Below are 16,508 nucleotides of genomic sequence, written 5' to 3'. Positions count from 1 at the left end.
TCAGATCTCAGCCTCCTGAATAGCTAGAATTACAGGTGTGAGCCACCAGCTCCGGCTGTGAGACTCTTATCTTCAACTAATCACCAGAAAACTGGAAATGGTGCTGTGGCTCAAGTGAGTAGAGTGCTCGCCTTGAGCTGAAGAGCGCAGGGACAGTGCCTAGACCCAGAGTTCAAGTCCCATGACAGACCAAAAAAAAAGAAAGAAATATTTCATGAATAGACACAAGAGGTTGGCGACCAACCACACCTCTTTTTACTCAGAACTGCATCCTAGGGTTAGCCCTACCCTCGCTGGACTATTTGGCTGCCAGATGATTTCTTGAATTTCAGACCATGTATTTTCAGATGAAGTTATCAAAGGAATTGGTATAAAAGGAAAAACAGTGCCACCATGAGTGTGAGGACTCGAATACTCACTGATGTAATAAACAAGTCTCTCTTGTACCTTGGAAGAATTAGAAAAGGGTATCCCCTCTGGGCAGGTAGAACAATGGGGATATACAATGGGTATAGAAGTTGGCAGAAGATACTTTCCTCCAGGGTCAAGACTCCTGGCCAATGGAGGCCAGGCTGGGTCTCTGCACCCCCTGCCTCTCACGCCAGGCTCCCAAGTGCTGGACACAACCTGAGCAGTCATACACCAAGGCCCATTATTCCAGCTGTTTTTAATGAGCCCTCACGACTCATTGTTTCTTTTCTCTCTTCCTTCCTTCTTGTAGCCTCCTGAGCTGAGCAATGGGGAACCTACCCGCAAACTTCCTCAGGGTGTCGTCTATGGCGTAGTACGGAGATCAGATCAAAACCAGCAGAAGGAAATGGTGGTGTATGGCTGGTCCACCAATCAGCTGAAAGAAGAGATGAACTACATCAAAGATGTGAGCCACTTAGGGGATTCCTTTTAGGACCTACATTTCTTTTTTTTGGAGCTTATCAGATGGAAAACAAATTCTTAAGAGTTATTTTGATATGGAAATGTTTTTGTGTATCTCATGATAATGTTAGAAGTATAGATTTTGTGAAAGTAAAAACCTACAGCTTTATGAACATTTAACTTGATGGGTTTGCAAATACACAGAGCCATATCATGTTAGCTATTGTTTTTCTCTATCTATCTATCTATCTATCTATCTATCTATCTATCTATCTATCTATCTATCTATCTATCTATCTATCTATCTATCTATCTATCTATCTATCTATCTATCTATCTATCTATCTATCTATCTATCTATCTATCTATCTATCTATCTATCTATCTATCTATCTATCTATCTATCTATCTATCTGTCTATCTATCTATGCCAGCACTAGGGCTTGGATACAGGGCCCTCATGTGCTTGTTCCTGCTTACTTACTCATTGCTAGCCCTTTACCACTTGAACCATGCCTCCGGCTTGGCTCTTTGCTGTCTTTGACCCTCAATCCTCACATCTCATACTCCTTAGTAGCTAGGATTACAGATAGGAGCCCAGGCCAATGTTTTTTTTTTTGAGGGGGGAGGAGGGCTGGGTCTCATCATTAATAAATGTTGATCATCTTTCATGAAAATGTTCTAGTTTAACCTCTTACCATTCTGGTGGGCTGTAGGTGAGAGACACTTTGGAGAAAGTCAGGAAGCGGATGTATGGAGACTATGATGAAATGAGACAGAAGATCCGACAGCTCACTCAGGATCTGTCAGTAAGTCTATACCTCAGTGTCCTGGCTGTGGGGAGGAGAGGGCAGAGGGTGGAACCTCCCCTTGGTGTCTGGGTACTTGAAGATGTTCAAATATTTCATGTTCTTCCTGAAGGGAGCCATGTTTTACATGAAATGAGGGAAGTATCGTCACAGATTGAACACTGCTATTTACAGGAAACCTTTAAGAACTATCTTTTTGATCTTCAAAGCATTCCCTCCAAAGTCTAGTCCTAAAACTTTATTCTACAGATAGGCTCTCACACGTGGGCAATGACAGCTGGGCAAACTTATTTAGGGCAGCATTGCTTGTAATGGTAAAAATATTGGAAACCTAAAGGCCACCAGGAAGAGGAAAGGAAATGATAGCCTGTCGAATGATATTTTATCAGACGTGCTGTGTTAGCAAATATATGATTGTAAAAGCATAAGAGAAAAGAAGCTGTTGAACAAGTGATAAGAAAAACCTCAACATTACAGAGTGGATAATGATCAACACTTTATTAATGAGAAGGGACCTACCCCTGGTCCCCTATTATCTACTTCTACTTACATAAAGCAGGAGGACAACATGAATAATACCTGATTGTTCCGTGTGTGCCCTGAAATGACTGAAAGATAATCGAGAACGCGATTCCCAGTTGCTGATAGTAGGGAGGAAAAGTGGGGAGAGCAGGGGAGGGACTTGGGGTGTGTGATAGGCGTGAAGGGAGACTTATTTGTCTGTACCTTTTATACTTTTTAAATGTTGGCACATGTGAGTACAGTTAAGCTTCTAGTTTAACCAAGCTATTGCTGGTGGGATTCAAAGGGGATCCTTGCTATTCATAGGCTCCAAGGTGAGTTGTTATATGGATGACAGATCTTCCATGAGAGACCAGATCTGCAGGAATGAGGTTGGACAGAAGCTGGGCCTGAACATCCAGTCTGTGGCTGGATCGTCAGGCATCTTCTTGTGTTGTTGATTACAGAACTGGAGTGTATAAACATGCCCACTAAAGCCCACTCTCACCAGTGTGCAGGAAATATGTGACATCCTCACATGCCCTCTGTGGAAATTCACTGACAGACACTGATGACTGTCCCTAAAGCTAAATGACTGAATTTGCCCTGGGAGCAGGGACAGGCCCGTGTTTCGCTGGCCATCTCCTACGTGTGATCATTTTCTGGGGTTACAACTGTCCTGGAATCTGTCTCTCCTCCACACTGCATTCTCCATCCACCTCCCAGCTACACACAGACTAGTATTTACTGATTATGGCCAGACAATCACAGCCCCGAATAGAGTTGGGTATCACCTGCCCCTGGATCTGGCCTGATGTTTCAACCCCTAGGGGCTCCTCCTGCTCTGTCCTGCCTGGCTGATTTCTGTGCCCTTCTCCACCCCTGAGCCTTCATGAATGTCCCACCCCTAGTCCCACTGTTAAGCTCTGGCATGGGACTGGGTCTGTGACAGAACTTTCTCCAACACATTAAACAGACACACTCAATTAAAGCACCTGCAACAGCCACAAAACCACCCTAGAGAATAAGAAAAGCCCACAGCTGTGCTTCCTGTGGCGACTAGAAGGAACAAGATGTCAGAAACCATTCCTTATGGTTTGCCTTTCCCGCTGTGTGACTGAGTAGATCACTTTCCCTCTCTCATCCAGTTCCTTTCTTATGAAGAGCCAATGCTGACTCCTGCCCAGTGGGGTTCTGTGCTTCTGTGGGTGAATGTGAAAATGCTATCTGAAGGAAAATTATGTTTTGTCTTTCTACTGTCTGGCTCGCGCATCTGTTGCCTTTAAGCTAAAGCGTTAAGGGTAAACGCCGTTGAGATGGACATGTGCTCGCAGAAGGAAGTTCCATTGAAGACTGCTGTGGGGTGTGAGTTGGTTTTGACTTGTCTCCTCCCTTGGTCCAGGTCTCCAGTGCTCAGAAAGATTATCTGGAGAATCACATCGAGAGCCAGTCATCAGCCTTGGATAGTTTCAACGCCATGAGCTCGGCTTTGGCATCAGACTCCATTGGCCTGCAGGTATTCATCTGCTGCGTGTCACGGGGAGGAGTCCTGCTCCTCTGCTCCTGAGCCCATTGTTCAGAATCACAGTCACAGGGAAGACTGGGCCTTAAGGAAGTCAGAGACATTGTCCCTTTGTTTTACGCTCATTGGGATGGGGGAGGGGGCAGTTCAGACCCTTGTGTTCAGGCTGGAGCTATCACTTCACCACCACACACACCCCATGGCTCCTCAGTTATTTTTCCAGTAAACTCCTGTATTTTTTTTTTTAATTCTTATTTTTGCCCAGGGCTGGTCTTGGAATACAAGAGCTTACTGCAAAACTAACTGAAAGCAGAAAAGGCTTGGATGCATGGCTCACGTGGTAGAGCACCTGGCGAGCAAGCTGTCTAGGCAGGGACTCCACCATTAAGCCACACTGCCAGCTCCTATTTTTGCATTAGACAGGGCTGTGTGTATTCCACACAATGTCTTGTGGTACCAGACAAAGAGAAAGAGAAAGACTCGGTATCCTTCATTTGTTTAAAAAGAAAAAATTGCGGGTCTTCAATTCAAGGCAAGGGACTGTCTTCACTCATCTGATTGGCTAGGCCCTCACCATGCAAATGCTGCCCCTCTCACAGTCCCAACAGAGCCGTCCCTGCCTAACACAGCGAAGATATCCAAAACAAAGCTTTGTGTTTACGTGGACTAGCTTCCCTTGGCCTTGCTTTCCAAACATTTACACAATGGTTTCTGTCCTTTCTCCAACTAAAACGGGCTCTTATCTTTTTACTGTCCTCTGAAAGGTTCCACAAATGATTTTCAAATCCCGTCTGGTCCTATATAAATAACTGAGTGGATAAGCAAACAGACTTTCACGTGGGGCTCGTCTCCTTCTGGTGGTACTGAGCATTCCCTAACGATAGCCCACGGGGTCACAACAAAGCTCGGCCTCTGTCCAGCGGTGACGCTGGGTGGGTCTCATGTTTGGGTTTGTCTGGGATGCCCATTTCTGGTGGGGCCTCCAAACCCCACGCTTTTCCTTTGCATATGCCAGTTTTCCCTGGCCTCAGGCCAAGCCCCAGTTTGGCTCTGGCTTGTTCCAGGGCCTTTGTTTTCCCTTCCTCCTGCTGTCAAGGGGGCTCACTAAGGCCCCCTTTCCTTCCCTTTGGGATGCCATCTCATTCCAGCCCACTAGGAAGGTCTTTGTCCCATCTACATTCAGCCTAGCTTAGGGCCTATATCATGTTTCTGTTTTCTATTATTATTATTATTTATTGGCAGAAAAAAAATTGAGAGCTGGGTGTGATGGTACCTTCATTCCTGTAATGCTAGCTGTTTGGGAGAGGGAGGCAGGGAGGACCACAATCTGAAGCCAGGCAGGAGGTAGAAGTAGGAGGATTGCGGTCTGAGGTCATCAGTGGGAAAAACCATGAGACCCTTTTGAAAATAAAGCAAAAAGGGCTGATGGAGCCAGGCCGCTGGTGCTCACGCCTGTAGTCCTAGCTAATCAGGAGGCTGAGGTCAAGGTTCAAAGCCAGTCTGGGCAGGAAAGTCTGTCAGACTCTTATCTCCAATTAACCATCAGAAAACCAGAAGTGGTGCTGTGGCTCCAGGGGTAGAGCCCCAGCCTTGAGCTGAAGAGCTCAGGGATAGAGTTCAAGCCCCACAACCGGGGAAAAAAAAAAAAAAAAGGGGGCTGATGGGAATGCTTAAGTGACAAAGTGCCTGCCTAGTAAGTATTAGGCCCTGAGTTCAAACCCCATTACTGCCAAATACATACATACATACATACATATATGAATTTGCCTAGTTTTGATTGATACACCTATTTTGATTGATAAACTGATATACACACACTATAGAAAAAGTTAAGAGAAATGCCTCCTATTCTATTACATAGTGAGAACTACTATTTGCCCGAGGCTTTATTAATGAGAGTCTACTCCAGTGACTTGTTGCAGGTGTGGTTTCCTTTGTGAAGTGAGGTAGTAACACATTTTCCTCAGAAAGCCTCAATCCCTTTCTATCCATCCTAAGCCATGGCAGGTGCCCTGATGATTATGGAAAGCTCCCCAGCCCCCAAATATCAAGTTGGCAGGTGTCTTCATCACTGTAAGGAAGCCCACATCCCTCAAACCCCCAGGTTGCAGTGTGGTCTGACAAGGGGAAGTGCCCGCCGCGTGGCCCTAGCCATAGGTTCTCACATCCCTCGATCTGGTTTCGTTTGTGTTTCTGTCCTCATAGAAAAGCCTGGTAGATGTCACTTTGGAAAACAGTAACATTAAGGACCAAATCAGAAATCTGCAGCAGACCTATGAAGCCTGCATGGACAAACTGCGTGAAAAGCAGAGGCAATTGGAGGCAGCCCATGTGGAGAATCAGCTGCTGAAGATGAAGGTAAGGGAGCTGCATCTACATCTCGTACTAGCCTTTCCTGCCTTTGTAGCTCCTTTCTCCTCTTATCTTCAATGTTTCCATTTCCGTTACTCCATTTTTTTTTCCGGGGTGGGGGTGGGCAGTGTTTTGAACTCTGGTGGGCCTCACGCTTTCTTATCAGGTGCTCAACTGCTGAGCAATGCTTCCAACTTTTTGGCACTGATTCTTATTATTAGTTGTAGTAGTAGTCAGTTGTGAGGCTTGAACTCTGGGCCTGGGTGCTGTCCCTCGGCTCTTCAGCTCTTCAGTTTACTTGAGTCACAGCACCACTTCCAGTTTTCTGGTGGTTAATTGTAGATAAGAGTCTTCCGGACTTTCCTTGCCCAGGTTGGCTTTGAACCGTGATCCTCAGATCTTGGCCTCCTGAGTAGCTATGATTACAGGTGTGAGTCACCGGCATCTGGCTCTGATTATTTTTAAGATAGGGTCTCACAGATAAAACAGTAATCACCTGTTTTACCCCATCCAATAGTAGCTAGGATGACAGGCATGCACTACCATGCCCAGCTCTTTCCACTGACAGTCTCCAAAGTTTTTTGCTCAGGTTGGCCTGGAACTACAATCCTCCCACTCTTACCACCCCCCCTCCCCGCCATAAAATCTGGGACAATAGGTGGGTGCCACTATACCTAGCTCTTGGTTGAGGAGTCTCAGGAACTTTTTTTTCCAGGGCTGAGATAGTTGGAACCACAATCCTCCTGATTTCAGCCTGCCAACTCACTAGAATTACTGGCATGGGCCATGGAGAAGAACCCTCTCTCACGGTCTGTGTGCAGGAGAAATAGAGGTGTAGGTTGAATGGGGGGGGAGGGCGCACCCAGATTCTCAGCTGATAACCCCTGCTTGGGAGTTCCCATGTTTTGGCTTCTTGGCTGCCCACACTTGCTTAGTGATGAGAGAGGAGAATCATAGGTTGTCTAGAATCATGCATCACTTCACCGGAGCAAACAGTACATCACCTATTGAGGCTGAGGGATGCCTCCCTGGTCTAGAGGTGAGGAGCCCAGCAAATCCAGCTCTCTGGAAGAGAACAGAGCCTAGAAGGAAGGGATGAGATCATACCTCTAAACAAGTCAGTGGCCTGAAGACCACGTATGTACATGGTCTGGGTGGAGAGGAGAACCAAGCCCTGCAGACTCAGCCCTGCGCATGTCCAGCAACACGTTCTCATCTCCCAAACTGCACCTGCTCAGACCACTAGAGGCAACTTGGCTTAGTGTCACCACTAGATTAGAAATGCAGCATCTGGAAAAGTATCTGGGAGGGAAAACACGCAGGCTGACTTTTTTCTTCTTATTCTTTTTTTGGCAGTACTAGGGTTTGAACGCGGTGACTTGCGCTTGCTAGGCATGTGCTCCACCTCTTAAACTACGCCCCTAGCCCTTTGAGGGGACTTTTTCAGGTAGAGTCTTGCATTTCTTTTTGCCTGGGGTGGGCTTTGGATCTCTTTCTTCCTAGATCTGGTTCTCAAGTAGTGGAGATTACCATTCCTGGCATATTGATTGAGAAGGAGTCTCAGTAAAAATTTTTTTTGAATAGGATAGCCTTGATCACCAATTCCCAAATAGCAGATTGATTGATTGATTTTTGTGCTCATCCTGGGGCTTGAATTCAGGGCCTGGGCACTACTCTCCTTGAGCTTTTCTTCCTTCCTTTCTTTTTTTTCTCAAGGCCACTGCTCTACTACTTGAGTCACAGCTCCAATTTCAGGTTTTTTGGTTTTTTTTTTTTTGCTGGTTACTTGGAGATAAAAGTCTCACTGACGGAGCTGGGAAAGTGGCTCAGTGGTAGAGCATTTGCCTTGCATGCATGAGGCCCTGGGTTCGATTCCTCAGTACCACATAAGCAAAAAGCCGGAAGTGGCGCTGTGGCTCAAGTGGTAGAGCATTAGCCTTGAGCTGAAGAGCTGAGGGACAGCGCCCAGGCCCAGAGTTCAGGCCCCACGACCGGACCCCCCAAAAAAAAAAGTCTCACTGACTTTCCTACCTGGGCTGCTTTGAACTCCAATGCTCAGATCTCACCCTCCTGAGTAGCTATGATTATAGGTATGAGCCACCAGCACCTGGCTAAATTTTTGTGTTTGGATCATTGTAAATAACTTAGTGTACAGTGCCACCTGTGTTTTATGTGTCTACTCAGCCTTCTTCCTCTGCCTTGCCCTGGAAGTTCCTGGGGTTTCCCTCCACTACAGACCTGCGTTCCCCACACGAGATGTCCAGAGGGAAGCGTGTAAGCTATAGTCCCACAATGAGTCTCTTTGCAGGTGGAATCGTCTCAAGAAGCCAATGCTGAGGTGATGAGGGAGATGACCAGGAAGCTGTATAGCCAGTATGAGGAAAGGCTCCAAGAGGAGCACCAGAAGCACAGCGCCGAGAAAGAGGCTCTCCTGGTGTGTTGTGACCAGCATTTCCCATCGAATGGGCAGCATGGTGTGGGGGAGGTGTCACAGTGAGCAATCTCTCCCCTTAGAGGGGAGGATGTGAGTGAGGGACCAAAGTTCTTATTTATTATCTGCTCCTTCACCCCTCTCCCTTCTTCCCACCCTACTCCGAATAGACCCCGAGGTGTTTCTCGATACATGCTGCATCTGTCCACTTATTGGCAACCACACAGATCCTGGCTTTGACACAGCCGTGCCCTTTCCTTACTCCACTGGTTCATCTTTCCCTGAAATTTCTTACTTCTCTGTTCCGGATTCTCCCTCAGCTCCCCAAAGCCTCATAAGCACCACCCTCTCCATGTAGGACCTCTCTGCCATTCACACCTCTAGAAGTTTCCTCTGCCCTTGAAAGCTCTGTGCTGTGAAAGTCCATTGTGCCGGACCTAGAAGCAGGATGCACAGCTCTCATCCTGGCTTTGTTAGAGCAGCCTAAGTTGTCAGAAGGAGGAACTTCCTGCTGCCTTCTCTGTGTCTGCGGAGGATTAATAGGAGTGCTGAATGACTGACAGGGTTTCTTCTTTGGAGAGGATACACGGGGAGGTGGGAGAGAGATCTGGGACTTCTATATTCAATTCTAGATCTGGCCCTGATTCCCTTCAAACGTAGGGACACTTGAGTCCGCAAGTGGTAACTCTAAAGGGAAATGATGCCAGCACAAAGTCAGAGCTACTTGGGCCCTGGTGACTTGCTCAATCACTCCATACCTGTGCTGAAGTGAGAGTTTCTTTGGCAGGAGGAAACCAATAGTTTTCTGAAAGCAATTGAAGAAGCCAATCAAAAGATGCATGCGGCAGAGGTCAGCCTAGAGGAAAAGGACCAGAGGATTGGAGAGCTGGACAGGCTCATTGAGCGCATGGAAAAGGTAACAGACAAAACCTGAATCTGTGCCCCATTCACCCAGGTCCCTTTGCCTTTCCCCTACTCCCTTTCCAGGCCTTTCTGAAGCTTAATACTGGCTTCTCTCAACCCTAAGTTTGTAATTATGCAAACAAGTAAATACACAGTCTGTAGAATAAATCCAACAGAGTTCTAGTTTGTGCTATGGTAATTATTCTCATGCTGTTAAACAACATCACAAGGCTGTAGTAAGGTTTATGTGGAAAAGAACCTGCCTAGCAACCATGAGGCCCTGAGTTCAAACCTCAGTACAGCCCCAAACAAAACAAAACAAACAAGAAATCATTATGTATGAAATCCTTTACACAAATTACCATTGTAATAGCCGGCCAGGGTTCCAAACATGCACTCAGCTTACCTGTTGAGTAACCCAAGGCCTATTTCGGAGTTCTGTCAGTACCCCACCCCTGTTGTTTCTGGGGCATGTGTCTGGGACAGGCAGATATTTCCTTGACACACCTAGAGTTTGGAGGAACCAGGGAAGTCGCTCGTGGTGGGGATGGGGTACTAGGGAAGACAAAAGCTCAGCTAAGATCATGAACTGGAAACAAGGCGGGAAGTGGAGGACAGGAAGAAGGGGTGGAGAGAGGACAGAGGACAGGAAGGAAAGAAATGGATAAAAGTAGCTGACAGCTGAATTCTGAGTTCTGGAAAGCAGCTGTGGCTGCATAGGTGGCAGACAGAGGTGACCTACCAAAACCAAGGCATAATAGTAGCTCTGAGTAACTCACTCTGGATGCTCACAATCTCCAGCCTGGTGATGGAAGCTAGGTAGTGCCAGCTGAGCAAGGTCTCTGTGTACGCTACCACGTGCATCTGAGGAGAGGCCTCCTCATCTCTCCTCTGGTGTCTACCACACACAATCCCCTACAGCCCCAGACAAAGTGGGTACTTCCAGGCTCGTGGGGTACACTTTTTCTAGTAACCTCCTTACTTGAGAGTTATAATCTGATCTCTACCCCGTGGGGATACAGAATTCCAGCTTTTATTGGAGAGCAGGTGGTTGGCTCGCTGAGGATAAACAACAGTATTGACTGGTGGTGGAGGTAGTGGGGCCTGCAAACAGAAGGGCTTTCTAGAACCTGGGTGAATGTGCCCCATCACCATTCTCCTATAGAGGCACTGGCTTGTATGGATGGCAGATTTTCCTGCTGTGTAAAGGACGGAGGTGAGCAGGCAGGGTTGGGGAGCTGACCTGCAAAGTATTTCCCAGAAAGATTCTATGTATGTGTGTGGCAAGAACACAGATACTATTCATTTGCATTTGTTTTGGCGGTACGCGGGTTTGAACTCTATTAGCTTGCTTGCTCACAGCTAGTGCTCTACCAGTTGAGCCATACCTCCAACTCTACTTTTTATTTGCTGGTTATTTTGGAGACTCTCTTGAGGATTTTCCTATCCAGGCTGGCTTTGAATCACAATGTCAGCCTCTTGAGTAGCTAGGATGACAGGCATGAACCAGTGGCACCTGACTGAAAACAGAGGATTTAGAATCACAGGACCCAGATCTTGCCTCTAAAATTTAGGGGTTAGGAGGTGGGCATCTCTGTGGACCATTAATCTGACCACAATATATATACACACACACACACACACACACACATTAGTTGTGGGCAGTTCTTTAACTTTTCTAAACTGTTTCTTCTATAAAATGCTGATAGCATTAGTTCTTATCATGAGAAGTAACTGAGAAACATACACGCTACTTGCTATGCACCATTCCTGGAATGGGAATAAAGGCTCAGGAATTTATGTCCTTGTTATAGGCCATAAGTGTCTGTCCCAAAGTCAGCTTTTCTTTGCTAGACCTGTTTTATAGTAGATCTTCATTGTATCCCTGGGATCCTGGAAGTTTCTAGTTTATTCCCGCTGATTTCCACATGCAGTTCATTATGGGAGGCAAATGTGGTGAGGTCTAGAAGGTGATGAGGCTAGCTCTTTGCCAACACTTGGTTGGTTGGTTTGTGATTCAAAATTTATGGTTCTTTCTCTAAATCTTCTTTTCCAATAAGGCTGAAGAAATACTGTGATGAGATATCTCCATTCCCATGTTTTTCCCTTCATGGGTAAATCTTTGAGAGCAGGAATCTGGCCAAATCTCTGTCCCACTGTGGGTGAGCAGCAGGTCCACAGGCGGGAACCCAGGCCTTGTTTGCATCCTGTGCTCATTTCCTGTTGCATTTTGCCCGGACAATGTGTGCTTTGGCATGGCTTCTCTCCCCTATACCTTAATTCACTGTTTTTCTTACTAAACACTGTATGGGAACTACCTTTTTATCTGACCAGCAAAAATCTTGTAACGAGTGTGCTCTCCCAGAATTCCCTGGGAGACAGAGAGTGTTCTGTGCCTTCAGTCTGGTTGTGGTTTCTCAGAAGACATCATTACGCAGTGCGTTCTGAAAGCTTGTCGCACTTCAAGTTTTACAAAACTGGAGTGGAAACATGAGGTGTAGCTAGGTCTTGTTGATGGCATTTTTTTTTTTTGTAGGGTGGGGAAAGAAGTCATTTGTGAGTGGCTTGTCACTTCTATTTCAGGGCTGATGATAATAACTTCCAGCCCATGGTACAGCCCACAGGGGAGGGGAGGGGAGGGGAAACTCGCTGCCCAGGCCAGATGGTAAGGATGGGTGCTGGCTGTACGGATTTCACAACAGTTACAAAAACCCAGTAAAGCTGGTCTTACTTCACCATTCCAAACATATTGGGGATGTGATTCTCTCCCTGGCACAAGGAGATTCCCTGCCCTGCCAAGCTTTCCTCTTGGGACCACAGCTTACAGCTTCAGAGATCATGAGACTTAGATTTTCCAAGACTTGCAGCCAATAATTTGATAGAAAGGAGTTTTAGAATCTACATAATTTGTAAACATTTGTTGGGGAGAGTTTCCGACAGCAAAGATGGGGTTCGTAATTTTCAGTGTCATTTCAGTACTGATAGCACCAGGTTTTTTAGTAACATTTTCCCCCCACTTTCTCTAAAGAAATACTGGCCCAGCCGGGCACCAGTGCTACTCAGGAGGCTGAGATCTGAGCATCACAGTTCAAGGTCAGCCTGGGTAGAACAGTCTGTGAGACTTTTACCTCCAATTAAGCACCCAAAAAACCCAGAAGTGGTGCTGTGGCTTAAGTGGTAGAGTACCCACCCTGAGCTGAAGAGCGGAGGGACAGTGCCCAGGCCCAGAGTTCAAGCCCCAAGAAAAAAAAAAAGAAAAAAAGAAAAAGAAAGAAAAAAGAAATACTGGCCCATATTCTTACTCTATTGGGAGACTTTAAAATTTACATACATATAGCCAAATATACAAAATACATAGCCTCGTGCATGTATATTTCTTATTGCTACTGTAGTAAGTTACCAAAAACAATTAGTAGCTTCAAACAACATTTGTTTATAATTTTACAGTTCTCGAGGGGAGAAGTCCTAGAATCAATAAACTGGCATGTTGGATTCCTTCTGGAAGCTCCAGAGGACAATCAGTTTCCTTGTCTTTTCTAACTTCTGGAGTACCTGTGTTTCTTGGCTTGTGGCCCTTTCTTCCAGCCTCTGAGCCAGCAGTATAGCACTTTCAACCTCTAATTCTAGCCTTACTGCCTCTTTTTGATAAGTGTCCGACTGAACAATCTAGGGGAAATCTACTCATTTAAAAATCCTTTTTCTTATAAGATAACACATTTGCAAGATCCAGGGATTAGGAGGTGGGCCTCTCTGAGCTACTATTATAATCTGACCACAATATTTATATATATTTTAGAAGTGACCTTGTGCTTACACCAACAGGTTAGGACATCATCAGTATTCCAGAGCTTCTTTTCTTGATCCTTTAGAAAATAAGCAAGAATTTTATAGTATCTTGGGTTACTTATTTGAAGCATTATCATTATTTAGAGCTATAAATCTTCATAAAACATGTGAGCCTGGGCTGACAGAATACTTTTAAAAAAGAAGTCTTGAGTGTGGTGTTCCCAGGGTGTTTTCCTCGAATCTAGAAATGCATCTGTAACTACACAGACATATTTGGCATCCCTGAGCTTTATTTCAACTCTGAGTGAGTGAGTGAGTAATCTCTGGGGTTATTACACAGACTTGCACTTCCTAGAGCTGAACTTGCTTGACCAGGCGCTTTCTGTCCATCTCCCTCGTGACCCACTGATTACAATACCTGTTTGTTTTAGGAACGGCACCAACTTCAACTCCAACTCTTAGAGCACGAAATAGAAATGTCAGGAGAAATCATTGGGCCTGACAAAGAGAGGTAAGAGGAACCATTCTTAGTCTTGGAGTGGATTTAGAGGGTGAATGTGATCTCATTTTGTGGGCTAGTCTGGCCTTTGAGTTTCCATTCACATGTCATCATTGTGACAGACTGAACATGTGTGACACTAGGCTGAGAGCTCCCAGTGTGGAGCTGGTAGCCACACCTTATAGCCTGTGACTGGTTGGTGGTGCACTGGGACACAGCAAAGACTGCTGCAAGGGCAAAGGTTCAGTCTATAAATGTCCTTTGCTGTGAACTTTGTGGGATGAGCAAACTCATCTACAGTGACTAATACCATTTGTCCTGGAAATTAATTTAAACATGTTGTTTTGGCCCAAACTTGGCATTGCTCTTTGGCTATGAGCATGTAGAACCTTGAATGGAAAATACAAGAATAGTCCATTGTTTCTTCCTGGAATCAGAAGGCAAAAGCCAGTGGCTCATGCCTGTAATCCTAGCTCCTTACGAGGCTGAGATCTGAAAGGATTGAGATTGGAAGACAGTTTGGACAGAAAAGTCTTCAAGACTATCTCCCAAATAAATGGCAAAAAGCTAGGTTAGAGGTATGACCCAAGGGGTAAGAATACTAGACAAATGAGCAAGCTTGAAGTCCTGAGTTCAAACCCCAATATACATGCTTCTCCTGTGAAGGAAAGCCAGGCAGGGATGGTTTGAGCACTCTGGGCACATTAACTTCTCTGAGCCTTTTTGCTTAGCTGTAAAATGGGCAATCTTTTTCTGTTTTTTTTTTTTTTTAAGAAAGAAGAGTTCCATAAATTGATAACAGTGCCCATCTTGGAGGGTCACGTTGTAAGGGTACTTTGGGGTGCACTGCTTGGCACACAGTTGGTGCTGAAAATAACCTGTTTTTCTTCCTGTTTTATAACTTCAAAGTTTTCCAGGTTCTAGGAATTTTCACTAATCTGTTCCTGGATGTTAAGGTGGTGTGCAATCACCACACCCTTCCTCCAGCATTCTGTGCTCAAAGTTTACACAACACAGAGTCATCTGTTGGCTCCTTTGGTTTCTTTGAACCAAGCATAGGTAGGGAATAATTTTGCTGTTTTCAAACAAAAGGATGGCATGTTTTGTGGCATGGGCCACTCTTCTTTTAACATGTTAATCCCAAACAAATGATGCATAGAACATTTGTAATTCTAGACTTGCCAAGACTCTGACTCTTGGTTTCAATTATTTTCTTGTGTTCTAGTCAAGGTTCTTGATGGATGGTCCATTTCTTATTATCTCCCTCCAAAAATGAGAGCCTCACAAACTTTTAAGTGGCCAAAAATACCTGTCCCTGGAAAGCGTAATAAATGTCCTCATACAGGATAAAACTTGAAAGTGAGAACTCAAAGGGCTCTGTATCTTGCTAGGATGGGGTAGCTGATCTGTAGTTTACCCCTATGATATTCAAGTTAAGAAGAGGACATCTTGGAGTCTTGTATTTTTGGCAATATTCCTGTGGCTGTTGTGTTAGGACTCAGCTGCTTTTTCTTCTCTGTTAGGTATCAGCAGCTGGAGGAGGCATCAGCCAGCCTCCGAGAGCGAATCAGACACCTAGATGACATGGTGCACTGCCAGCAGAAGAAAGTTAAACAGATGGTGGAGGAGGTAAGCACCTGCATAAGGCCTCAGGCTCAGAATTACTTCCTGTGGTGGGGAAACTTCAGCCATAAAACATATCTGCCTCTCAGTTCAGTTTTCTTGTGGCTTGCAGATAGGTTTATCACCACCTTGGTCCAAAGGGGTATCTCTTCATATGTCCTACATGGGCTCTTGATACCCTCTTTATGGAAGGCTTTCTCCAAACTAAAGCATTACAGTGATGAATGCTGCCAAGTACACCACCATCAGTGAGATCCTACAGCTCAGGGGACAGAAGGTGTGATGAGAGAAGTTGACTTGAATTCAGGCCCTACACTCTTCTTATACCTGTCTGCCTCTCACCACTGGCCTTCCTCCATTGCTGGTGTCTGTCTGCCTCTCTTTTCCTTGCCTTGTCTCTTGCTCCCTCTCTCCACTCTCTCTTTTCTCCTTCCTGTTCCTTCTTTACTTGTTCTTATTTATACCATCTTTTCCCTGTTGACTCTCTATATAATGTGGAGTGAAGTCATGTATTCATTCTACTTGGGAGAGGTCACTGTTCTGCTTTTCTAGATGAAGCAAAAACAGGTAAGTAGACATTTATTTCTTTGAAAAGAAAAAAAAGGAATGGTTTTGACTTGTGTCAGGGCAACCTGTCTCTCGGTGATGAGACTGAATAGAAGAAAATCCACACTGTAATAAAGCTAGTCACATATTATTGTAGTTTTGATTTTTGTTCAATTGATGGGAAAAAACAATTAGTATTTATGAGATTCTAAGATTTCCCTGGGGTATAATTTTCTAACTTGCCAAAACAAAAAACAAAACAAAAAAACCCCAAGCAAGCAAGCAAAGGAAAAAAGGGGAAAGGAAAAGAAGGAAAGAAAAGGGAAAGAGAAAAAGAGCTCTCAATTTACCATAACAGTTACTAGGCAATGAAAAACTGAAAAAAAATTCTCCTATAATAATTATCACTCTAAAAGTAGATCTATCAGTGAATTATTAAAACTCTACTTATAATAAAAAGTTATACACAACAGACAAAAGACAAAAGAGCATGAATCCATGACATTTGGGGATATTATTGTGGGTGCTGAGGTGGGAGAGGTACTTCACTATGTTGGGTGGAGGATAATGTACTCTTTATATAAGCCAGAAGTCCAATCACACTGTGCCAAGTATGCCCATGTCACATTCCCTCGTGCACAATGGCAGAGGCTCACAGAGGTA

At 45.1% G+C, this 16,508-nt stretch overlaps 1 protein-coding gene across 2 annotated transcripts in view; it reads left to right on the top strand.

The window, feature by feature from the left end:
• Myzap (myocardial zonula adherens protein) overlaps positions 1–16,508 on the top strand; it is a 73,983-nt gene that overhangs the window by 20,409 nt on the left and 37,066 nt on the right. For both annotated transcript variants that reach the window (XM_013010111.1, XM_013010112.1), the window contains exons 3-10: positions 722–877; positions 1,590–1,682; positions 3,586–3,699; positions 5,911–6,063; positions 8,366–8,491; positions 9,276–9,404; positions 13,609–13,688; positions 15,200–15,305. In XM_013010111.1, the coding sequence (XP_012865565.1) occupies positions 722–877; positions 1,590–1,682; positions 3,586–3,699; positions 5,911–6,063; positions 8,366–8,491; positions 9,276–9,404; positions 13,609–13,688; positions 15,200–15,305 (957 nt within the window). The remainder of the gene's footprint in view (positions 1–721; positions 878–1,589; positions 1,683–3,585; positions 3,700–5,910; positions 6,064–8,365; positions 8,492–9,275; positions 9,405–13,608; positions 13,689–15,199; positions 15,306–16,508) is intronic.

The sequence above is a fragment of the Dipodomys ordii genome, unplaced genomic scaffold (assembly GCF_000151885.1).
Source record: "Dipodomys ordii isolate 6190 unplaced genomic scaffold, Dord_2.0 Scaffold11, whole genome shotgun sequence".
NCBI classification, from domain to species: Eukaryota; Metazoa; Chordata; class Mammalia; order Rodentia; family Heteromyidae; genus Dipodomys; species Dipodomys ordii.
This window is presented reverse-complemented; position numbering and strand designations above follow the sequence as displayed.